General features: G+C 40.1%; 1 protein-coding gene and 1 pseudogene across 3 annotated transcripts in view; both read left to right on the forward strand.

The window, feature by feature from the left end:
- The first annotated feature begins 2203 nt into the window (after positions 1–2203).
- LOC307187012 (lysophosphatidylcholine acyltransferase 2B-like) lies at positions 2204–3897 on the forward strand (annotated as a pseudogene). Its single transcript has one exon. The product of its transcript is annotated as a lysophosphatidylcholine acyltransferase 2B-like (transcript).
- A 9798-nt stretch (positions 3898–13695) lies between these two features.
- BTBD8 (BTB domain containing 8) overlaps positions 13696–25412 on the forward strand; it is a 92888-nt gene continuing 81171 nt past the window's right edge. For both annotated transcript variants that reach the window (XM_079944074.1, XM_079944075.1), the window contains exons 1-2: positions 13696–13849; positions 17458–17652. In XM_079944074.1, the coding sequence (XP_079800200.1) occupies positions 13701–13849; positions 17458–17652 (344 nt within the window). In that variant the 5' untranslated portion in view covers positions 13696–13700. The remainder of the gene's footprint in view (positions 13850–17457; positions 17653–25412) is intronic.

The raw sequence follows: 25412 nt of genomic DNA on the forward strand, positions 1-25412 counted from the left end.
AAACTGCAATGGTATAAATTTTTATTTTATTGTTCCAAAGTTCTTTTTACTATTTTTTGACCGTTAAAAAATTCTATTATCAAATCTCTTGGATTTATAGTATATTTATTAGTCTGAAGGCAGATATGACAAGATGAATGTGCATCTTAAAATAGGCCATAAATACTACTTACACTGGGAAGAGTAACAAAAGAGGATATGAAGATTCTATATATACATATATATTTATTAAACATTGTAGGGAAGCAGATCCATTAAATTACTTGCCTTAATTCTTCAGCTAAATTGGTGAGAGATTTAGAAAAAAGATCAAAATGTGCTTTTGCCCCATTTAATGCAACAAGGATTGAATACTGTACTTCCTATGTGCACTAGAATCTAAGCTCCACAGGGCAGAGATTTTTGCTTTATTAACTGACATATATCCAGCATCTAGAATAAGAGCCTGACTCATTGTGGGAACTCAAATATTTGCTAAATGAATAAATAATATATTTGATACACTGCTAGGCACTGTGCGGGAAATATGAAAGGAAGATGGCATGGTAATGTTGATCTTTCCCTTAAGAACCATATACAGAATGCAGTTAAATCAAACAAGGGTTCAAAAGTATTAATGAGCCTTACAGATAAGAGTGGGAAGGGAACTCCCCGGCAGTCCAGTGGTTAGGACTCAGCCCTTTCACTGCTGGGCCCAGGTTCAATCCCTGGTCAGGGAACTAAGATCCCACAAGCCGCACGGCATGGCCAAAAAAAAAAAATGGCAGGAAGAATTACAGAATAGAGGATGAGACCAACTCAAGGGATTACTACTCATTCTCTTGGGTTGCTCTCATCTGGCACGGGAGACAACCTGTAACACTGCCAAATCATGGCTCCTTAAAGACTACAACTGTGTTCCCAAATAAAACTAAGCTGGTGAAAGGAATGTTTCCCTCACTAAGCCTAGTTCTGATAGTGACAGAAGAAAGTGGAATGTCCCTAAGAATTCTCATCATTGTATCCTAGCAACGTGTATTTACCAATAAAAGCCCAGTTTTCTATGTACATTGTACTTGTGCCTCATAACATCTCAAGGTAGGGAGTACTTGTGCCTTATAACATCGCAAGGTAGGGAGTATCACCACTTTACAGATGTGAAAATGAGATTGGCCAGTGCCCACAGTACAAGGGTTGGAACCAGGATCTGACCTAGATCCATCTGGTTGTAAAGCCCATAATCTTTCCACTTAGATCACATTCTGTTTAACCGGCTTTGGTATCCACACTGCTCTTTCTGTTTTATGGGTAACCTGTTGTGTTCCAATAATTAGAAACATCTTTCAGAAACTTAAAATTTGACTTTTAATTCTGGAGGAATTTAAATTAGCAAACAGGAATATTTGATACAGCAAATGCTACAAGGTTTAGCAGAGAGCCTCGTTCACACCAACTTGAATTATGCTTCCCTCTTGATCGTTTTCAAAGGGCAGCAACAAAGGAAGGAACAAGACTTTATTGACCGTGTGTGGTGACACAATGAAGTAATCCTGACTTATTTTAATGAAAACGTGTTTCTGACAAAGGTGATTTTAAGGTTTCTCGTTGTTGTTACTTATGTCTGTTTGGAATGCTGACCAGTTCATCTGGACTAATATTAACAGTACGCATCAAAACGTGCCACGGGTAATCCTGGCCTATGATAATGGATGTATTCTAATTTTCAGTGGATGTAGAAGAGTACTTGTAACAGATATAAAGGCTCAAGGTTGCCATCAGTTGGACCTCTTAGCATAAAGAGATCCATTTGTAGGAAGAGTAAATGAATTTGACTTACCAACTGCCAAAGCATCTCACTGTAAGTAAACTTGACTGGTAATGGCATTTAAATTAAAAAATTGTGATTAATAAATATTCATCTATTTAATTCATCCTTAGTAGGTATATAAATATGCTTAATGTAAATTTCAGAAATTATGTGAAAATAATTTATTAAGCATATATGTCAAAAGGAGGCCATTTACAAAAAGCAAAAAAGATTGTGCTGTTGATATGATTCTAATTCTCCTGTTACATCATTTACCATTTTTGATTTTTCTTACTTTAAAGGTAATATATCATTGTCTATTAATCCACAGTTGCCTCAAAGAGTTCTAACTGTGCGAACGGAAAGAGCACTTAAATATGGGGCAGGGGTATACTCCGGGGGCCGCCTCCAGATCCAAGCTACAGGCGTCCTGAGACTAAGGAACAGTGGGCTTCATGGCACAGCCCACCTCGGACTCCGAGGCTGCGGTGTTGGAATCCACCCTCAGCCAAGACACAAGCAAGTCCCTGTACCCACCGGCCGTGGACAACCCCTTCACGCAGCAGACGCACATCAGCGCGTGGCGCTGGGCCTACATCGTCCTCATGGGGGCTGTGCTGGTGCCGGTGCGCGTGTCCTACATCGCCGTCCTCTTCATCTTCCTCTGGCCGGTGGCTGCGCTTTCCACCATAGGTCGTCGTGCTCGACCAACCAAGCCCGCCAGGAGTTGGAGAAGAAGACTGGTGCAGCCAACTCTCAAGTTCTTGTTTCAGGTGACTTTTTTTCAGCAGGGTTCCTGGTTAAAGTGAAAGGGATAAAGGCAACCCGAGACGAGGCCTGCATCTTCGTTGCAGCACCGCACTCCAGTTTCTTTGACGCAGTCGCCTGTGTCGTAGCAGGGTTCCCCTCGGTGGTCTCTGCGAGTCAAAATGTGCGTATCCCCGTGGCTGGGAAATTCTTACTGTCAACGCAGCCGGTGCTTGTGACCTGAGATGACCCCAATTCGAGGAAGAATACCCGGGAGGAAATCCTGAGGCCAGTGATATCTGATAGGAAGTGGCCACAGATCCTGATTTTCCTGGAAGGAGTGTGTACCAACCGCAGCTGTCTGGTCACTTTAAACTAGGGGCCTTCTCTCCAGGTGTTCCTGTGCAGCCAGTGCTGCTCAGGTAGCCAAACACCCTGGACACCGTGACCTGGACCTGGCAGGGGTTTACAGGCTTCCAGACCTGTATATTGACCCTGAGTCAACTCTTCACCAGGGTAGAAGTTGAGTTTATGCCCGTTTATATCCCAAATGACCGAGAAAAAAAAGACCCCGTCCTTTTTGCCAATACAGTGAGGATCATCATGGCCAATGCTCTTGGGGTGTCTGTGACAGATCACACTTATGAAGATTGCAGACTGATGATTTCTGCAGGTAACCTTCGACTACCCATGGAAGGCGGTTTGGTTGAATTTACAAAAATTAGCCAGAAATTAATGTTAGATTGGGATAATATTCATCAGTGTTTGGATGAATGTGCTACAATTGCAGCTGCCTCAAAAGGAGGGAAGATAGGAATTACAGAGTTGGCGAACTATTTGAAACTCCCAATTTCAGAGCCCTTGAGACAACTTTTTGCCCTCTTTGACAGGAATAATGATGGCAGCATAGACTTCAGAGAGTATGTGATAGGTCTGACTGTCCTATGCAATCCTGCCAACACTGAAAAGATTCTGCACATGTCATTTAAGCTTTTTGATCTTGATAGTGATGGTTTCATAACCGAACAGGAGTTAGCTGCTATACTTCGGGCAGCTTTTGGAGTGCCAAATCTTGATGTTTCCAGACTCTTTCGATAGATAGCTGGACAGAACTCAGAGTACATTTCATACAGGACCTTTAAGAACTTTGCCCTGAAGCATCCAGGATATGCCAAGTTATTTAGTTCATACTTAGACCTCCAGGCAGCCTATATATATTCATTACCACAGCAAGTACAGGTTTGATGGTTGTATTCAGATGTTAAAGGCAGCCCTGAAAATGGTGAAAGTTAACATCCAGGTTGAAATAAAAATTATCCTTTGAGGAAAGACACAATAGTTTTTACTCTAAGTGGCCTGGGCACTTAATTATGATATTTAAAATGTGCTTAAGGAATATATATTTCAATTTGATTTTATAGTACCTAATTTTCTTCTTCAGGTAATATGTTTGTTTCAATGTGGCCTAAAAGTAGAAAAATATCTGCTTATAACTTTGTTCACCCAGCATGGTTCTAGTTAATGCCTTTATTCTGCTTAAAGTAAGAAAAAAATAAGTGAAATAAAGGGCCTTCTTTTTGCTAAATTAAGGTCAGAGAAATATTACAGCCCACCACCTCTCCCTCATTTTTACAGAGAAAATACCTCATTAAGAGCTCTACTGGGGCTTCCCTGGTGGTGCAGTGGTTGAGAGTCCGCCTGCCGATGCAGGGGACACGGGTTCGTGCCCCGGTCCGGGAAGATCCCACATACCGCGGAGCGGCTGGGCCCGTGAACCATGGCCACTGAGCCTGCGCGTCCGGAGCCTGTGCTCCGCAACAGGAGAAGCCACAACAGTGAGAGGCCCGCGTACCGCAAAAACAAAAAAAGAGCTCTACTAGCAATAAATAAATACTTTGTTACCATTATTCTTCCCTCCAAAAAGGATCTGCTGCATAAATGCTTCCTTGCTCTTTCTCAAAGTAGCCCAAATGTTCTTATTGTACAAGACAAAATAAAAATAAACATCAGGAAGATATAGTATTGGGAATACCATTGAAACACTTATATATGGCATAGCTGCCCTTTATTTATTTATTTTTAAGGTATAAAAGTGATTATTTAGAATGGGAAATCATGAGAAAAGAAAGCTAATATAATAAACATAGGTTATAAATACAGGAATTCTGATAAATTCTGTTATGTATGACCCTCACCAAAAAGGAAAAGTTTGTGTTTATAGTCGAATGTTTTGCATTACTGAGAACATTTCTTTTGTTCTGACTAGGCACCCATGAAACTTCTGCTTACTGTTGTGTACCTCCTTCACTATCCATGTACTTCCAGCATCATTTGCTGTAAGACATCTTCACATAGTGATGTGACCTTGAGCCCTACCCCTTCATGTCACCTTGTAGGATGAATCAGTGAAGTATTCCTAGAAGCCATTCCTACAACAGGACAGGGAGCAACAACTTATCTAGATGTGGAAGTGATTTTGAACCAATAACTATGCCTTGCTAACCCAAACTACTGTATCCCCAACTCAGCTTCATTGTGGCTGAATCCTCAAAATGCCTACAGCCACTCAATGCCACCAGATATGAGGGGATATATGACTAAGGGGGAAGAGTCTTGATCACTTGTAGTCAAAATCTCTTACTTATGCAGACCTTACAAAAACATACCCAAGTAGACACATTCCTAGGGACCCTACTAGACCTTTGCAAGGGCTTGTACAAGTGGGGCCCCTAAAGCTTAAGGGTCATTAGTTAGCTTCCTGGTATTTTGAAAGAGTAGAAAGGAAGAAGAGATAAGAGTGGGAGAAAGGTGAGCAGATGGAAAAACTTAAGGAAAGGGAAAGAAAAAAAATCATATTATTTTGAAATAATTTCCATGCAGTTCTGATCTGAAAAAAGGAGATGGATAAGTGATATTTCATAATCCCCATTGTTTTAGTCCATTCAGGCTACTATAACAAAACTACCACACATTGGGTGGCTTAAACAACCAAAACTTATTTCTCACAGTTCTGGAGGCTGCAAGGTCAATGCACTGGCAGATACAGTGTCTGGTGAGACCCTGCTTCCTAATTCATAGATGTCTTCTCACTGTGGGCTTACCTTGCAGAAGGGGCAGAGGGAGTTCTCTGGGGTCTGTATGTATTTATATTTTTTTTACTTTTTATTTTTGGCTGCTCAGTGCTGCTTGTGGAATCTTAGTTCCCCAACCAGGGATCGAACCTGCACCCTTAGCAGTGAAAGCACAGAGTCCTAACCACTGGACCACTAGGGAATTCCCTGGGGTCTAATTTATAAGGGCACTAATCCCTTTTATGAGGACTCCACCCTTGAGACCTGGTCATCTCCTAAAGGCCCCACCTCCAAATACCATTACATTGGGGATTAGGTTTCCACATATGAATTTTGGGAGGACACAAATAATTCATTCTGTAACAACCCCCCAGCATGATAGTTCCATGATAATAATGCATGCATATGTAATTCAAATACAATGATTTTTTAAAGGTAATGGAAATTATTCATTTAAATAAGAGATTTTCACTTAAAAATAGTTACCAAGATGTATCTTTACTCAAACAAGGGTACTATTACTCAAATATTCACTGAAGTTTGAAATTATCTCTAATTAGATAGTGAGCTATACAAAATGTCAGGGTCATTACTTCATTATATTCTACCTTTTAACTTCAAAATGTTAAACACTGCTTTATTTAAACCCTCTTTAATATATAACACTTTTTAATTGAAGTATAGTTGATGTACAATATTATATAAGTTACAAGTGTACAATATAGTGATTCACAATTTTTAAAGGTTATACTCCATTTATAGTTATTATAAAATATTGGCTATGTTCCCTGTGTTGTACAGTATATCCTTGTAGCTTATTTTATACATAATAGTGTACCTCTTAATCCCCTACCCCTAACTGCAACCCCCTTCCCTCTCCCCTATGGTAACCATTAGTTCTCTATCTGTAACAGGTAACACTTAAACTTTTTATTGTAAAGTGCTTACAGTTAAAAACTATACCAAACAAATCTGTAGCTAATAATAATTATTACATATTGTATATTATGAATATAATCTGTTTTAAGATAAACACTGTTGCAACTAACTCAGCTCAAGACATTAAAACTTTTCCAGCCACCCTATAAGTTCCTCTATGCCCCCAATCATAATTACAACCTCTTTCTTCCTCCCAAATTTAAACTGCTTTCCTGACTTTTATAGTTTCACTTCTTGTATTTCTTTACATTTTTGTTATCTAAATATGCATACTTTGACACTGTGATGGTTCCTTGTATATGTTGTGAAATAATAGAAAATGTATATTGGCCTTTGCCCCAGCTCCTGGCACAGAGTTCCTAAAACCCTTGTAATTTTCTAAGTGATAAGAGTATTAGGATCATCCTTAGTTCTAATATTTGGTCTTTGATCCCCGTTCCTAAGTTTCTAAACCCCTTGGGATTTCCTGGGTGATAGGAGCATCTTTTGTTCTAATGAGATGACTCTTGGTGGGCTCCTGGATTGGGGCTGGTCACCAGAAATCATCTCATGATTAGAAGCTTGGAATCTTCACCCTTCCATTCTCTAGAGGGTTAGAGGGGCTGGAAATAGAGTTAATGATCAGTCAGGCTTATAGGATGAAGCCTCCATAAAAATCTTCAAACTATGGATTTTGGAGAGCTTCTGGGTTGGTGAACACATGGAGGTTCTGGGAGAGTGGCACACCTGGAGAGGGCATGGAAACTCCATGCCCCTTCCTACATATTGGGTTGGCCAAAAAGTACCTTTGGTTTTTAAGTAAAAATAAAAGACACATTTTTCATTTTTACCAAGAACTTTATTGAACAACATATTCAACCTTCTGCCAGTTTTCTGGCCACTTCATAATTCCATCTTCCCAAAACTTTTTATCTTTTTGAGCAAAGAACTGTTCCAGGTGCCTTTTACAGTCTTCCAGGGAATTGAAATTTTTTCCATTAAGAGAACTTTGTAAAGACCGAAATAAATGGAAATCTGAAGGTGCAATGTCTGGTGAATACGGCAGATGGATCGGAACTTCCCAGCCAAGCTGTAACAGTTTTTGCCTGATCATCAGAGAAACATGCGGTCTTGGTTATCCTGATGGATTATGCATTTTCTGTTGACTAATTCTGGATGTTTTTGTCGAGTGCTGCTTTCAGTTGGTCTAACTGGGAGCAGTACTCGTTGGAATTAATTGTTTGGTTTTCCAGGAGAAGCTCATAATAGAGGACTCCCTTTCAACCCCACCATATACACATCACCTTCTTTGGATGAAGACCAGTCTTTAGTGTGGTTGGTGGTGGTTCATTTCGCTTGCCCCACGATCTCTTCCTTTCCACGTTATTGTACAGTATCCACTTTTCATCGCCCGTCACAATTTGTTTTAAAAACGGAACGTTTTTGTTATGTTTCAGTACAGAATCACATGTGGAAATATGGTCAAGAAGGGTTTATTCGCTTAACTTATGTGGAAACCAAACATCAAAGCGATTCACATAACCTAGGTGGTGCAAATGATTCTCAGTGCCTGATTTGGATATTTTGAGTATGTTGGCTACCTCCTGCGTGGTATAACGATTGTTCTCAATTAATGTCTCGATTTGATCACTATCAACTTCAACTGGTCTATCTGACCATGGAGCATCATCCAGCGAGAAATCTCCAGCACGAAACTTCGCAAACCACTTTTTTAAAAATTAATTAATTAATTAATTAATTTTTGGCTGCGTTGGTTCTTCATTGCTGTGTGTAGGCTTTCTCTAGTTTTGTCAAGCGGGAGCTACTCTTCATTGCAGTGAGTGGGCTTCTCATTGCAGTAGCTTCTCTTGTTTCGGAGCACGGGCTCTAGGCACGTGAGCTTCAGTAGTTGTGGCATGGGGGCTCAGCAGTTGTGGCTCATGGATTCTAGAGCGCAGGCTCAGTAGTTGTGGTGCACCGGGTTAGCTGCTCCGCGGCATGTGGGATCCTCCCAGACCAGGGCTCATACCCGTGTCCCCTGCATTGGCCGGTGGATTCTTAACCACTGTGCCACCAGGGAAGTCCCCACAAACCACTTTTGATGTGTTCAGTCAGTCACAGCACCTTCTCCATATACTGCACAAATTTTTTGTGTGTTTCAGTTGCATTTTTACCTTTCTTGAAATAATAAAGCATAATATGCTGAAAATGTTGCTGTTTTTCTTCTATCTTCAATATTAAAATGGCACACAAAAATTCACCAATTTTGATAGGTCTTTTTTTAAATGCACGCTGATATGACAGCTGTCACATACAATCTAACAAAATTGTTTCAAATGATAAAGACAACTAAGTGCTACTAGAGCCATCTTACAGGAAAAGATGAACAAACCTTTTGGCCCACCCAATACTTTTCCTCTCTCGACTGGATGTTTACTTGTATCATTTATCGTATCCTTTTATAATAAACAGGCAAACAGTAAGTAAGTCAGTTCCCCTGAGTTCTGTGAGCTGCTCTAGCAAATTAATTGAACCCAAGGATAGGACTGCGGGAACCTTATATTTCTAGATGATTGGTTAGAACCATAGTAACAACCTGGCGTTGCAATTGGCAACCGAAGGAGGAGCAGTCTTGTGGGACTGAGCCTTAAATCTGTTGGATCGGATGCTGTCTCCACATAGATAGTGTCAGAATTGAGTTTAATTGCCTGACATCCATCTGGTATCACAGAATTGCTAGGTGTGTGTAAACCCCCCCTCACATTTGGTGTCAGAAATACTGTGAGTGTGACAGTGGTGTGAGAGTAAAGGAGATACACAAGAGGAGAAGAGTATTTTCTAAACTTATGCCAACTTGGCTAGGGCATGGTACCCAGATATTTGGTCAGTCAATATTCTAGAAGTGAAGGTATTTTTTAGATGAGATTAACATTTAAATGAGTAGACTTTGAGTAAAGCAGATTACCTTCCATAATATGAGTGGGCCTTTGAAAAAAGGATAATTTAAATAAGAGAATTAAGCATTTATCCTGCCTTTGCAGTGTGAAGTGTATTTCTGGATATCCAGTATTTCTCATTGATGAGGGAAAATTCTTCTTTACAGAAGATTTCCAGCAAATTTCTAGCAAATAAATGTAGAAAGAATGATAGAATTATAAAATCATTTTGTAATCCCTAGTTAATTGATTAAAGTAAGAGTCATCAACAGACAAAACTATCAGATGAAAATTAATGATACATTTTAACAACATTAAAATGGGGATAACCAAAGATTATGTGCCTTCTGACAGGATTCAAAATGAATTACTGCTTGTGGGAGGCAGAATAATGCCTGCTCCCCCTGCCCTGCTCCCCCTGCCCCCAAAGATGTCTATTTCCTAATTCCAGAATCTGTGAATATGTTAGGTTACATGGCAGGGGAATTAAGGTTGCAGATGGAATTAAGGTTGTTAATTAGCTGACCTTAAAAAAAAGGAGATTATCCTGGATTATCCACTTGGTCCCCAGTAATCACAACAGTCCTTAAAAGAGGGAAGAAGGAAGGAGAAGAAGAGTTCAGAATGATGCAATGTGAGGAGGATTCAACCTGTTAACTTTGAAGTTGGAGAAGCGGAGACGAGAACTGAGGAATATAGGCAGCCTTGAGAAGCTGGAAAAGGCAAGGAAGCTCTCCCCTCAAGCCTTCAGAAGGGGATGCAGCCCGGCCCAAAGAGGAATTTTAGCCCAGTGAGATCTATGTGGGACTTCCAACCTATAGAATTGAAAGTTAAAAAAAGTGTGCTTTTTTAAACCACTAAGTTTGTGGTAATTTGTTAAAGCAGCAATAGAAAACTAATATACCACTTATAAAAGTTTTTTTTTTCACTGGGCTTCCCTGCTGGCGCAGTGGTTGAGAGTCCGCCTCCCGATGCAGGGGACACAGGTTCGTGCCCTGGTCCGGGAAGATCCCACATGCCGCGGAGCGGCTGGGCCCGTGAGACATGGCCGCTGAGCCTGCGCGTCTGGAGCCTGTGCTCCGCAACGGGAGAGGCCACAACAGTGAGAGGCCCGCGTACCGCAAAAAAAAAAAAAAAAGAAAGGTTTTTTGCTAAAAAATTGAAACTGAATATAATCAAGCCTCTAAAAACAGCTTCCATTTACAGAAAATATATGGGATAGATGAGCACAGTGCGTGATGCTACAAAGAGGCAAATTTAAAATGTGGCATACTCTACAGCTCAAATTGCTCAGGCTTCTGCCACAATGTCAGTGTCATGAGGGAAAATATAGGAGATTAGAAGAAACTCAGGAGATGTAAGAACCAAATGTAACCTTGTATCTTGTTTGAAAACCGATTCAAACAAACCAACTGTAAAACATATTTTTTAGGACAGTTGGTAAAATTTTACAATGGGCTACATAGGAAATGGAATTATTGTCGATTTATAAGGAATACCATTAATGGTTTTGTAATGTTATGTAAGAAAATGTACAGTTTTTAGTGATGCAAACTGAAGTATATAGGAGAAAATGAAATGGTGTCTGGGGCTCTACTTTTAAAATTTTTAGAAGGAAAGGAAGAAAGAAAGAAAGAAAGAAAGGAAGGAAGGAAGGAAGGAAGGAAGGGAGGGAGGGAAAGGAAGAAAGAAAGAAAGAAAGGAGGGAGGGAGGGAGGAAGGGAGGAAGGAAAGAAGCAAGGAAGGAGGAGAGAAGGAAGGAATAAAGAAAGGAAGAAAAGATGAGGAAGGAAAGAAAAACTGATACAACATAATGCCCAAATCTTGATAATTGTTGAATTTTGGTAATGGGTATATCGGGGTTCACTGTAGCTCTCTCTTTGTTTCTTTGTATGTTTGAAATGCTTCATTTGAAAACATTTTTAAAGAAAGAAAAAATACATCTAAGAGAATCACTTTTTTTCATGAAATTGTAGTACTTAGATGAGTTTTTTGCCTTCCAAGGCAATTTTACCTAAACTTATATTTCACACATAAGGATCACAGTTAAGGCCAACCCTAAATAAAATTATGGATTTAGCAGTGTTTACCTCAGAGCTCCTGTTGCTAGCTTCCCAGGACTTTCTAGTGTTCCTGATCATAAAGCCTTTGAGGAAAAAATTTTTGATAATTTCACTCACATTAAGGTGTAAATGATTACAGATATAAATTAATTAAAATAGAAATAATGTTTTAAGTAAAAAATCTCTAATGGTGGAATGTGAAGCATCATTAAAACTCTTTTTTTTCTCTTTTTTTTTGCGGTACTTGGGCCTCTCACTGTTGTGGCCTCTCCCGCTGTGGAGCACAGGCTCCGGACACGCAGGCCCAGCGGCCATGGCTCACGGGCCCAGCCGCTCCGCGGCATGTGGGATCCTCCCAGACCGGGGCACGAACCTGCGTCCCCTGCATCGGCAGGCGGACTCTCAACCACTGCGCCACCAGGGAAGCCCTAAAACTATTTTTTTGTTTTGTTTTTTAACAGGGTACTTTTTCTTCAATTACTTCACAAAGCTGCCTAAGCTGCCTAAGGTAGTTTAAGAGAATTAAATTTACATGGACTAACCACTTCACACCAAAGGGCCCACATCATTAAAAGGTGAGGAACCCAGCAGATGTGACCTCACACCAGAGGGCCCACATCACAAAGGGGATGGGAACCAGGCAGGAGTGACCTCACACCAGAGGGCCCACAAAAAAAAAAAAAAAATTTACATGGACCAGAAACCATCTGTCATCCATTCCCAACCAGAGAGTAGCCTAATTTTTGCTTCATCAGCTGATAAAGGGGCATGGTAGAAGTATTACAGGACTTTGGAGGGAAAGAATCTTGTACTGAACTGTCTGGGTTTTAATACCTAGACCACCACTTACTGGCTGTGTGACCTTGACCAAGTTATCTAGCCTCTCATGCCTCAACTTCCTCATCTGTAATTGGGCTCATAGCAGTACCAACCTAAATGGTGGTTGTGAGGATTGAGTTAATACACAGAAAGCAGGTAGAGCAATTTTCCCACCTAAAAAGCACTCAATAAATATTAACTATCATATTATCTTTGACACTCCTCTTTTCTATAGGAATGATTAAAAATCAGTTATCCAGTATATTCATAATTAAGGTATCTGAACAATTGAGAAGGTCATTATTTGGAGAAATGGCTACTACTTGGCCAATCTTCTGGTACAATATCCATATATTTTCCAAGCAATTAGTATGTACTTGTTACCTTGTGCAGAGCTTCTGAATGATGCAGAAGGATTGAATCTTCTTCCTTTGGAAGAAGTAATCAAATAAAAAAACAAAAGACTTTGTAAGTAATTTCGCTCCAGCTCTTTTCTCCACACCAAAATTTCAAAATTCTATAGCTCATCAATCCACCCAATTCCTTGGTCAATTAAAGGCTCTACCCCTACAACATTACTTCCTTTCTTCCACCTCATAACTTTTATAGCTTTATATGCAAAGTGGGGGAATATAACTGACATTTCTCTGCTTAAGTCCAAGAGCAGTTACATGAGCCACTCCCTGGATTAGAAGGGGAAGGAGTCTTCTAGACATTATACCATACCCTTTGCAGGGGGCTCTGGAGTGTTGTAACTCCTGCTGATTTTACGAAGTTCTTCCCGCGCCCCTCACACCCCCAATTTTTCTTGCCCAAAGCAGTAAGTGAAGGAGTGTGACGCGCCGCAGTAAAGGTCTAGTGAACTTGTCTTTCCTGGGAAAAAAAGCGCTGACACCCCAGGAAGACAAAGTGCTGAAAGGCTGCACTGGTTGATTTGAACTCAGTTCTTGATAAAACATTTATTTAAATGACTGGTTAGCACCAACTGGAAAGCAGAGGGATAGGGATAAAGCGCAGACCTGGTTAGCAGCGCGGACCTGGTTAGCTCCGCAGAACAGTTGGCTCCCTGGGCAGTGCTGCGCGGAGCGCCTGCCGGCGGGGTTAAAACACAGCTACTACGCCTGCGCACACCCTCCCGGGTCACGTGCCGGCGCTGTTCGGGTCTCCGAGATTCTCCGTGACTGAGGTTCGGCAGCCATAAGGGACCGTCAACAAAGAGACGAGAGGCGTCAGCATTTTCCTTTAGGGGGCGGATTCGGGTAGGAGCAGAGCTTTCGGTATGAAACGCCCGTTTCTTCCAGAGGCGGGGAAGTGAGACCCTGTACTGGGCCTGCGGGGCGCCGCCGTACCTTTGTGGAACATGGCCCGCCGTGGGGAGGATAGCGTGGCCTCCGTGGTACTTCTGGAGTCCCCTGGAGTTTCCAGTAAGGGCTTGCAAAGGAAGGGGCCCAGTGAGCGGCGCCGGCTGAAGGCGATGGTGTCGGAGCAGCTCAGCCAGGATCTGCTCAGGTAGGAGGAGGCGGGAACTCAGGCTGCTTCAGTTCTTAAGGCGCCCACCTCCGTACCAGAAACTGTGGCTCCTCGGTTTCTCCATCCCTCCCTGCTTTGTCCGCCTCACCTCAGGCCACTGCAGGACGCTCACTGGTGTCCTCACTACAAAGAGGATTCTTTCGCCCTTATAACCAATCCAGAGCACCTCGGAGACCACGTACCAGATTCAAGAAGAAAACCAAAATTACCGTCATAGTTCTGTGCAGCACCAGTTTATGCCAAAATACTCTAACACGGGTAGGCTTAAGTCTTGAAAGACTCGCTAATGTCGGGGTGGATACAGGTTTCGTGGTCCTGAAACTTACACAACTTTTTATAAGCTCAAACAATTCTAAGAACAATGATACAATTAGATATATATATTTTTATATTTATTTTTTATATTTATTTTATATATTTTTTTTAATTTTTTGAGTATCTATTTAGAATGAGTAAAAATGGATCAGATTACTGGAGCGCTGGAGGTCTCTTTTGAGCGCTCTTTAAACGATTTAGCACAAATGCTTTCGTAGAAATACTACCTGATCACAACCTGGCTTCCCCTCTCCTCCTAGAATACTCTACAGCCCGCAGCAACTCCCAGCAATTCCCAGTTCCCATGAGGACTCTAGCAAATGGAGAGTTGTTGTGAAGCTTAACTCAGGCTATAGTGAATCCAGGAACGTCATCTCAGTTAATAAAGAAAATGAAGCTTAGAAATATTCCCTAGCTAGTTACCATTTCCACCAAAACATTGATTCTTGAACTTTAGTGTGCATCAGAATCACCTGGAGAGCTTAGATTTCCTGAGACCCAGACCTTAATTCTGATATAGTTGGTCTGGGATGGGGCGTGAGATTTTTGCATTTCTAGCAAGGTCCCAGGTGATGCTGCTGGCCTGGGTCACACTTTGAGAACTATTGAACTAGTGTAAACATAATTACTATTAATAACAGTTGTGCAGCACTCTACATTTAAAAAGTGCTTACTGTTGCCCACACTTAAGGCTCCACCATTTATAAACTGAACTTTATAAAGCAAAAAAATTTCCTTTTAATTTGGGCCTGTCTATGAGAGATTCTGCCTTGTCTCCACCACTGGGGGAATTGATGTACAACATTAAAAAAAAATGAGAGTGAAGTTGTTCTGTTTCTAGGATGAATCTCTAAGGATGTGGTACTCCTCTTCAGTGGCTCTATTCTTCTGGCTGTATTGTGAGCCTTGAAGTGTCATGAATTTAAAGAAGATAATACATCTAATTTATATAAAGAAAATGAGGTCATAAGTATAGTAGGTGAACAATTTATCCTCATCCTAGCAGCAATGAAAGGATAGGATCCTGAAGTCTCAAGTTCCTGTTACAAGCAAAAGTGTTTTTGTGTGTGTGTTTTTTTTTTAAACAACTAAAAAATCTCATATACTCACCCAGCCATACTCTTCTACAAACTCCTTGAGGGCAGATACTATGCTTTAGTCCCCTTTATGTCCCCAGTGCTTCGTACATGGTACATGCTCAGTAAATTTTTAGTGAGAATTGGGTTTAATCAGTAGTCTAAAATGCTTTAGATAGGTGAATACAGTAGGTGACAGAGAAATAAGATGGAAAGAAGCTGGGCCTTGACACCACTGAGCCTTTGCTCCAGCCTATCCTTCCTCTAGAGTTTATTATGAGATGAGCCAATAAAACCCTCCTTAATGTTTAAGCAGGTCTGAGTCAGATATTGTTACTTGTAACAGATAACAAGATATGCTTATAACTGATACAGGTAGTTTTATAAAATAAAAAGCACTGTATTTTCACATTAACATTTTTTAAAACATTAACTTTTTTTTTATTTGACGAATACTCATGAGCATCTATTATGAACAAGGCAGATTCCCTAGTGACAGTTGTATGGCTACCAGCTGCAATGCTTGTTTATTCACTTGGGGAGAAGTGGGGGATGGGTAGAAGGTGGGTGGGAAGGAGGAATAAATGGTGTATTTGTATTTGTACAATTTGAGTTTTTATTAATGTTTGGGAGACCAATACATTCTTGTATAACTTTAACAATCGCTTATGAAATAACTTATTGATTAAAATATTGACTAAAATGCATCTATTCGCTCATTGTTTCCAAGGTTCTGAAAGCTTTGTGCTCTGAAGCATTTGTTTTGTTTAGGGTAAAATACAGCCAAATCCAAAAAAGCAGATATTGAGCTCTTGCTGTCTAATGAAGGTACAGTTTTTGCCTTTGGAGAGTTCATTGTCTGAATATAATATATTTTAGTTATATTAAAATAATATAATTTTATTATTATAAAAATAATAATGATACAGTGACAAGTGCTGTGATAGAGGTATGTACGGAGGGATCAGAGGAAGGAGCCAGTAACTGGATCTTGGGGGAGTGAGTGTCAGTGGCAACATTCTAAGCTTTCACTGTAATGGATATCTTTATCCATACTTGGACCTCCTGTAGTGTACTAGTGTGATTGCTAGTTATATCCTGCAATACAGAAGTCCTCTGAGAATATATAACTTGCTGATGATAATGTTATACTATATGAAGTACTATTTAACATTTACAGAGCAGAAATATATAGTTACCACACAGAAAAAAACATTGTGACAGTTTCTATTATGATGCTGATTTCTGTTCTTCTATCACCTTACATGTGAGCTTTACCATAACTATGTCCTAACATTAGTAAAGGGACTTGAATGGGCTTTCCTTGAGTCCATCGTTTTAATAATAGATTAGAGCATAGTTCTATATTTTGTGGGGTGGGCAATGGAAAAGGGCTTAAATGTCACATTCTTGATAGCCAAGCCTGCATTTCAGACTTGGTATTTAACAGTAGTCAAAGTACAGCGTACCAGTTTCTAGACTGGATTGTCTGTTATTGCGTGTGGTTTGCTGGTGGTGTTGACTGTTTACTTTTTTTGCTTCAGTTTTAGTAAGATTTTAAAAAATTGATTCAATAGTCAACAATCACATTACTTTGTGTTCTCTTTCCAAAATAAATCTAAAGTACATACATTATAAAGGAAAATCAACATAAGTAGCAGAAGATAAATTTTATTGGTAGAAGGAATTAAAAGGAAAAGATATTTTTTGAAAAAATAGTCTTACTCTTTTAGTGTAATTACCTTTGTTTTCATTATAAATTTTAGAAAATTGCCTTCTAAACCAATATTAGACAATGTTCTTTGGATGAACTGAGAATAAACTCATTTTCGTACTAACTTAATTTTATTATCTCTGTATTTTTAGTTTATGTGTTTTTTTAAAAATTTTTTTCGGTACGCGGGCCTCTCACTGTTGTGGCCTCTCCCGTTGCGGAGCACAGGCTCCGGACGCGCAGGCTCAGCGGCCATGGCTCACGGGCCCAGCCGCTCCGCGGCGTGTGGGATCTTCCTGGACCGGGGCACGAACCCGTGTTCCCTGCATCGGCAGGCGGACTCTCAACCACTGCGCCACCAGGGAAGCCCTATGTGTTATTTTTAAAGCTTATTTTATAAAAATGGGCATATTATATATTAACTGTGTATAATTAATTAGTTTAATTAATTAACTAAACTGGTTCCTTTTTATTCCTTATAGGCTTCTAAGAGAAGAAGTCCATACAGATGTTACTTTCTCAATAGGTTGTACTTTGTTCAAAGCACACAAAGCAGTCCTTTTAGCAAGGGTTCCTGATTTCTATTTTCATACTGTTGGACATACAAATAACTTAACAAATCATGAACCTGTTGCTGTGGAGAACTTTGAAGCTTCAGAATTTAGAATATTTTTACAGTAAGTGCTTTCTTCATCTTTTTTTCTAGTATGTAATTGCCTATTTTTTAAACATATGTGTGTGTTTTTATTTCATGTATTTTCATATCTATTTTATAACCTTCTAACTTAAATTCCATATTATCTTAGTAATTAGTGTTAGTAGAGGCTAAGTATTAGTATTAGAGTCTTTGAGGCTTAGTATTAGGAGAGGCTAATTTCTGCTTGAGATTGATCCTGAGAGAGGAGAAATATATCTGCTTTAGAGAACTGTCTATTCACATCCTTTGTCCATTTTTCAATTGGATTATTTGTCTTTATATCATTGAGTTATAGGAGATCTTTATGGATTCTGGATATTAGGCTCTTATCAGATATATGATCTGCAAACACTTTCTCCCAATCAGTGGGTTGTCTTCACATTCTTGATGGTGTCATTTATAACACAAAAGTTTTAGATTTTTTAATGTAGCCTAGTTTATCTAATTTTCTTTTGTCACTTGTACTCCTGCTATTGTAGATAAGAAACCATTGCCTATTCTAGGGTCACAAAGAGTTATTCTTATACTTTCTTCTATGAATATTTTGGGTTTATGCTTTTAACTCTTACATTTAGGTCTGTGATCCATTTTGAGTTAGTTTTTGTGTGTAATGTAAGGAAGGGGACCAACTTTATTCTTTTGTGTGTGAATATCTAGTTGTCCCAGTACTATTTTTGGAGAGACTATTCTTTCTCCATTGGATTGTCTGTACAGCCTTGTTGAAAATCAGTTGTCCATTGCTATGGACTGAATCGTTTCCCTTGAAAATTCGTATGTTGAAGCTCTACTCCCTAATGTGATGGTATTTGGAGATTGTGCCTTTGGGAAGTAAATTAGCTTTAGATGGGACCTCATGATAGGAATAGTGCCCTTATAAGAAGAGACACCAGAGAGCTCGTTCTCTCTCTTTCTCTGCCATGTGAGGGTACAGTGAGAAGGTGACTGACTGCAAGCCACGAAGAGAGTTCTCACCAGAACCCCACCATGGTGGCATCTGATCTTGACGTCCAGCCCCCAGAACTGTAAGAAATAAAATTCTGTTGTTTAAGCCACCAGTCTATGATTTTTGTTGTGGCAGCCCAAGCAGACTAATACACACATAAACGTTAGGGTTTATTTCCGGTCTCTAAATTCTTTTCCATTGGTCTGTATGTCTGTCCTTAATGCCAATGCCAATTATCATTTTAACTTTTATGAGAAATCAGAGTTGGATTTTTGTGTTTTTATGTCCTGAATCCTAGGTATTTTTTAGATGCTAGTCTTTTAGTTATTTGCTGACATACTATTTGCCTATAATCAAAATCATGTTGACTTTAATGTTGAAAATTCTTTTTGGATAATTAAACTTAAGTATATGTGTGTGATTTGGTGTATTTTTCTTCATTTCATGCTCTGACAGTTGCTTGAATGATCTGTTTTTATTATTTCAGAGTTTCTTATATGAAGCTCCAATAAGCATAAACAGAAAAATGGGTATCCTTGGCTTCCTCTGTTTGTAAGAACAGTATGACATACTATAATTTAAACAAATACTTTAAGTGCAATTTAGAAAATCATTATCATTTTCCAGTATAGTTCATAATAGGTTCATCACTGAGTTCCAGCCATAATTTTAAAATACACACTTTTGTTTTTCTAGTAGGTGGTATAGTGGCTTTGTTGTAGAGTAGGCTCTGTGGTCAAGCCAGGTCTACCATTTCTAACTGAGTGAACTTGGACTGATCACTTACATTAGTTTCCTCACCTGAAAAATGGACATAATACCTACCTCATAGCGTTGTTGTGAGGGTTAAATTAGATGCTTGTGAAGCACTTAGCTCAGTGACCTGAGATATAGTAAGCACTGAATACATTGTAAGTATTATTCATAGTAGTAGCCCTTTGATATTACACATTTCTCCAGCTATTGAGTGTATGTTTAGAAAAAGATGCTTGGGAAAAGTCAAATTTTTATATATTAGAGAAAGAGAAATTACATTAATGTTATCCTTTATTTGTTGTCTTTTTTAGAAAAAAAGATTGAATGAGAGACAGTATGGTAGAGTGGAGGAAGCACTGGACTTGGCAACAAGACAGAGATATGCCTTCTGGCTGTGCATTACCTTGTTTTATGATTTCTTTGAGCCTTAATTTTCTCATATTTAGAACAAGGACGTTGGAGTAAATGGCTTTGTGCTTCCTAGCACTTCACAATCCTCTGTTTTAAGCACTTAATCACATTCTGTTTTGTGTTAGGTTAGTGAAATATGTCTGTGGTTATGGAAGCTCCTTGAGATTAGATCATCTCATTGATGTGAGCATTCCCAGTGGTATCTCATCAGTGTCTTGCGTATAGAAAGTACTTGTGATATACCTCCCCCTTTTTTAAAAGGCAGATTGTATTGAAATTTCTCTGTGTTAATATAAAGCATAAGGAGAGGATTATAATGTGGAGTATTGAGATAACATTTTTTAGTAAAAATTCTGATAACAGATTTTTAAATTTTTATTGTATGAAATGCAGTCCTTATAAGTATCTTCAACACACATCCTTCTCTTTAAATAACCAATAAAGATTTTGAAGTATACTGTCATATTGCTACTTATTGTAGGGTCCTTTGCTATGCACTTAAGTTAGCATAGTAAGTACAGTCTTTGAAGAAATTTTTTATGTACCGTGTCTTCAGATATGGCTCAAATGATTGGCACTGGAAAGTAGTTCCTGCTTTATGACCTCATGATTAAAATTCAATAAAAATCTTTGATTTCCTAAGATTTACCACATTATAGTTGTGTGTGCATGTTTGTGTGTGTGTGCGTGTATGTGTGTGTGTAAAGGAAGGAAAAAAGGGAAGACCTTTAAATTTTCAATTTAACATCAATAACTGGGAAATGCTAGTATAAAATGTCAATCAAGTAAACACATAGAACAGCAGCACAGTATAAAAGATTCCGTTTCCCCTACAGCTTTCTCAGGTGGTGGCTATTTTCTCTCCCACATCCCTTGCACTAGTAGGGCTGAAGTGGGTGGAATAGGTGTCTTGTAATATTAACTATATATATATGTAACTTGGCATCTGGGGCCTCACTAACTGGGGAGAGACTGCCCCTTCCAGAGTTAGCTAATTCCCTGAGCATGACTTTGATATGCAAACCAAGTAATCCTGAAGCCATTCCTACACCCACCTCTTCTGTCTGTTTCTTATACTCTAGAAGGCAACACTCTCCTTCCCTAATCATCCCAGAGTCAGGTACCAGACAACTAAAGACCAGAGCCCCTCTCCCCCAGAGCCCCTCTCCCCCAAATTACTCAAACTATTTAATCCTAAACTTGGTCAGCTGCTTACCTTGCCTCACCCATTCCTTCCCACAAAAACCACTTTTGCCTATGCTTTGCCCTCCCTGTTATGTCTCTAAATAGACCCTGTTGCTTCCCCATGTGGCCCTACCTGGCGTGGTATTCCCCATTCCTCTTGTGAACTGTAAGTTGTAAACTATCTATTCACTGGTAATCATCTCCTGATCAGTTGGCCTCACCATACCTGAATAAACCTAAATTCCCAGGTAACTTTTTTTTTGTTGCCACGTGGCTTGCAGGATCTTAGTACCAGGGATTGAACCTAGGCCACAGCAGTGAAAGCCCAGAATCCTAACCAGTAGGCCACCAGGGAACTCCCCCCAGGTACATTTTAAAACACTTGTGAACTTCATTACTGCCTCTAGACCTTTCTCCCTCCCTTCTTCCTAAACCCCCTATCTTTGAATCTCATCTTACCAATCTGTACCACTGGTCAGTCATCCATAGACCCCTCCAGGTCAGTCCTCTTCATTCCTCAAAGAAATTGACTATTGTCAGTTTCTCTAATAACTTAATTCTTGGTAATTGCAACTGCCATACCCATTAGCAGTCACTTTCCACTCTCTCCTCCCCCCACTTCCTGGCAACCAATAATCTACTTTCTATCATTATGGTTTTGCCTATTCCAGGCATTTCATGTAAATGGATTTTTATAGTATATGGCCTTTTATGTGTGGGTTTTTAAACTGGGTGTGATGTTTTCAAGGTTCATCCATGTTGTGTTGTTTATCAATACTTTGTTCCTTTTTATGGCTGAATATTTCATTGTGTGATGGATCAAGGGTTGCCAAGACCATTCCCAGGTTTGATGATTCACTAGGAGGACTCATAAGACTCGGCATATAGTTATACTCTAGCCTCTGATTTATTACAAAGGAAACAAAGGGAAAAGGTACATGGGGTGAAATCCACGGGAAACAAGACACAAGCTTCCAAGGGTCCTCTCCCAGTGGAGCCACACAGACCATGTTTAATTTTCCTACAATGAGTTATGACAGCAACTCTGTAATGTTGCCAACCAGGGGGGCTCATTACAGGTTCAATGCCCAGAGTTTTTACCGGGAGTTGGTCTCCTGCCTGATGTGTACCCATATTCCAGACTCCTAGAAGGAAAGCATGTGTTCAGCATAAACCATATTATTTGTATAAACAATACACAAGCTAAAAACAGCTGAGCCACCCTTGTCATTTAGAGAATGCTAGGAACACTGTTGAAATAATGTTCCCAGATACCAGCCAAGGACACCTCTTACAATCAAGTCTTTCAAAAGATAGCAGTCCCACCTGTGTTAACTCTTTTCTGTACATATGGATATAAATTGTGTTTATGCATTCATCAGTTGATATACATTTCAGTTGTTCTGACTTTCTGGCTGTTATAAATAATTCTACTACAAACATTCATGTACAAGTTTTTGTGTGAACATATGCTTTCAGTTCTCTTGTGTTATATGTACCTAGGAGTCGAATTGCTGGGTCATATGTTAAACGTTTTGAGGAACTGCCAGACTCTTCCAAACTGGCTACACCATTTTACATTCCTACCAGCATGTATGAGGATTCCAGTTTCTCTGTGTTCTTGACAACACTTGTTATTATGTCTTTTTGATTATAGGTACCCTAGTGGGTGTGAAGCAGTAACTCATTGTGGTTTTGATTTGCATTCTTCTGATGGACAGTGATGTCGAATATCTTTTCATGTGCATATTGGTTGTTTGTATATCTTCTTTGAAGAACTATCTGTTCGCATTCTTTGCCCAGTTTGAAATAGGGTCATTTGTCTTTACACTATTGAGTTTTGTAAATTCTTTTTTTTTTTTTAAATAAATTTATTTATTTACTTTTGGGTGTGTTGGGTCTTCGTTTCTGTGCGAGGGCTTTCTCTAGTTGCAGCGAGCGGGGGCCACTCTTCATCGCGGTGCGTGGCCCTCTCACTGTTGCAGCCTCTCTTGTTGCGGAGCACAGGCTACAGACACACAGGCTCAGTAGTTGTGGCTCTCGGGCCTAGTTGCTCCGCAGCATGTGGGATCTTCTCAAACCAAGGCTCGAACCCGTGTCCCCTGCATTGGCAGGCAGATTCTCAACCACTGTGCCACCAGGGAAGCCCCTGGAAATTCTTTATATATTCTAGATATGAGTCTCTTATCAGATATATGATTTGCAAACATTTCTCCCATTTTGTGGGTTGTCTTTTAACTTTCTTGATGGTATCCTTGAAAACACAAAAGTTTTTAATCTCTATGACTTTCATTTTATTTTTTCTTCTATAACTTGTGCTTTTAGTGTCATATCTAAGAAACCATTGCCTAATCCAAGGTCACAATTACTTATCCTGTGTCTACCTTTTTAGTTCTTACATTTAGAGCTTTGACCTATTTTGAGTTAATTTTTGTATATAGTGTGAGGCTAGGGTCCAACATTGTTCTTTCACATTTGGATATCTAGTTGTCCCAGTACCACTTTTTTTTTTTTTTTTTTTTTGTATAGGTAAGAAGTGGATTTATTTAGAGAGATACACAGATACATTCCATATACAGAATGTGGTCTGTCTCAAAAGGCGAGAGTGGCCCTGGGAGGAACACACTCCACAGACAGAGTGTGGGCCGTCTCAGAAGGTGAGAGGCCCAGCACTGTTTTGTTTTGTTTTTGTTGTTTTGTTTTTTGCGGTACGCGGGCCTCTCACTGTTGTGGCCTCTCCCGTTGCGGAGCACAGGCTCCGGACGCGCAGGCTCAGCGGCCATGGCTCACGGGCCCAGCCGCTCCGCGGCATTTGGGATCTTCCCGGACCGGGGCACGAACCCGTGTCCCCTGCATCGGCAGGTGGACTCTCAAGCACTGTGCCACCAGGGAAGCCCCCCAGCACTGTTTTGTTTTTTTTGTTTTTGGGGTTTTTTGCGGTACGCGGGCCTCTCACTGCTGTGGCCTCTCCTGTTGCGGAGCACAGGCTCCGGACGTGCAGGCCCAGCGGCCATGGCTCACGGGCTCAGCCGCTCCGCAGCACGTGGGATCCTCCCAGACCGAAGCACGAACCCGTGTCCCCCGCATCGCCAGGCGGACTCTCAACCACTGCGCCACCAGAGAAGCCTCCCCAGCACTGTTTTTTGAAGAGACTTTTCTTTTCCCATTGGATTGTCTGAATACCTGTAAAGGAAAAACACCCTCCTGTGTGTCTCCTTTACTCTTAATACTCTGCTCATTGAGTACTTTACTTCTGACACTTGTGGTCACCAAATTCGCAGGAGTTTTTCCCCACACCAAGCAATTCTGAGGTTCTCCAGATGCCAGCTGGGTGTCCTACAGATTTAACTCAGTTCTGACACTATTTACCTGGAGATTGCTACCTGTGCCTCAGGTTGTTGCCTGTGCTTCTGATCAACTGGCTATAAATGTAGATTCCTATGACCCCTTCCTCAGGTTCAGTTAATCTGCTAGAGCAGCTCACAGGACTTAGGAAAACTTTTTACTTACCATATTACTGGTTTATTATAAAAGGAAAAAATTCAGGAACAGCCAGATAGAAGTGATGCATAGGGCAAGGGATGTGGGAAGGAGCTTCCAAGCCCTCTCTGGGTTCACTACTCTCCCAGCACCTCCATGTGTCCACCAACCCAGAGGCTCACTGAAACCCATCCTTTAGGGTTTTCATGCAGGGTTCATTACATAGGCATGATTGTTTAAATCATTGACTGTTGGTGATTAATTCAACCTCTCCCCTCTCCAGAGGTGGAGGGGAGAGCTGAAAGTTCCAACCTTCAAAGCCCTTGGTTGGTTCTCCAGGCAACCAGCCCCTATTTTTAGGAGCTTTCAAAAAGTCACCAACTTCACTAATGTAAACTCTGGTGTGGTTGAAAGGGGCTTTGCTATGAATAACAAAAGACATTCATTTCACCTTTATCCTTCTGGAGCTATTTCAGGACCTGGGAACAAAACTTAAGTACTATAATAAAAGATGTTCTGTGGTTTTTACATAGGAAATTAGAAGGGTTTTAGAAGCTACGTGCTGGGAATAGTGGACAAAGACCAAATATATAGTTCATATTATAAATCACAATATCACAACACCCCTGTTGAAAATCAGTTGCCTATAAATCTATATTCTAGACATTCAATTCTATTCCACTGATCTATGTGTCTATCCTTATACCAGTACCACACAGTATTGATGGCTATAGCTTTGTAGGAAGCTTAGAATTCAGAAAGTGTGAATCTTCCAACTTTGTTCTGTGTAAAGATTGTTTTGGCTATTCTAGCATTTCTGTTTGACTTTGAGGGTTGGCTTGTCAATTTCTGCAGAAAACTAGCTGAATTTTGATAGCTGTTGCACTGAATCTGCAGATTAATTCAGAGAGTATTGCCATTTTTACAATATTAAATCATCTGGAATGTGTTTCCATTTATTTAAT

This window comes from Stenella coeruleoalba (genome assembly GCF_951394435.1).
Source record: "Stenella coeruleoalba genome assembly, chromosome: 1".
Lineage (NCBI taxonomy): Eukaryota > Metazoa > Chordata > Mammalia > Artiodactyla > Delphinidae > Stenella > Stenella coeruleoalba.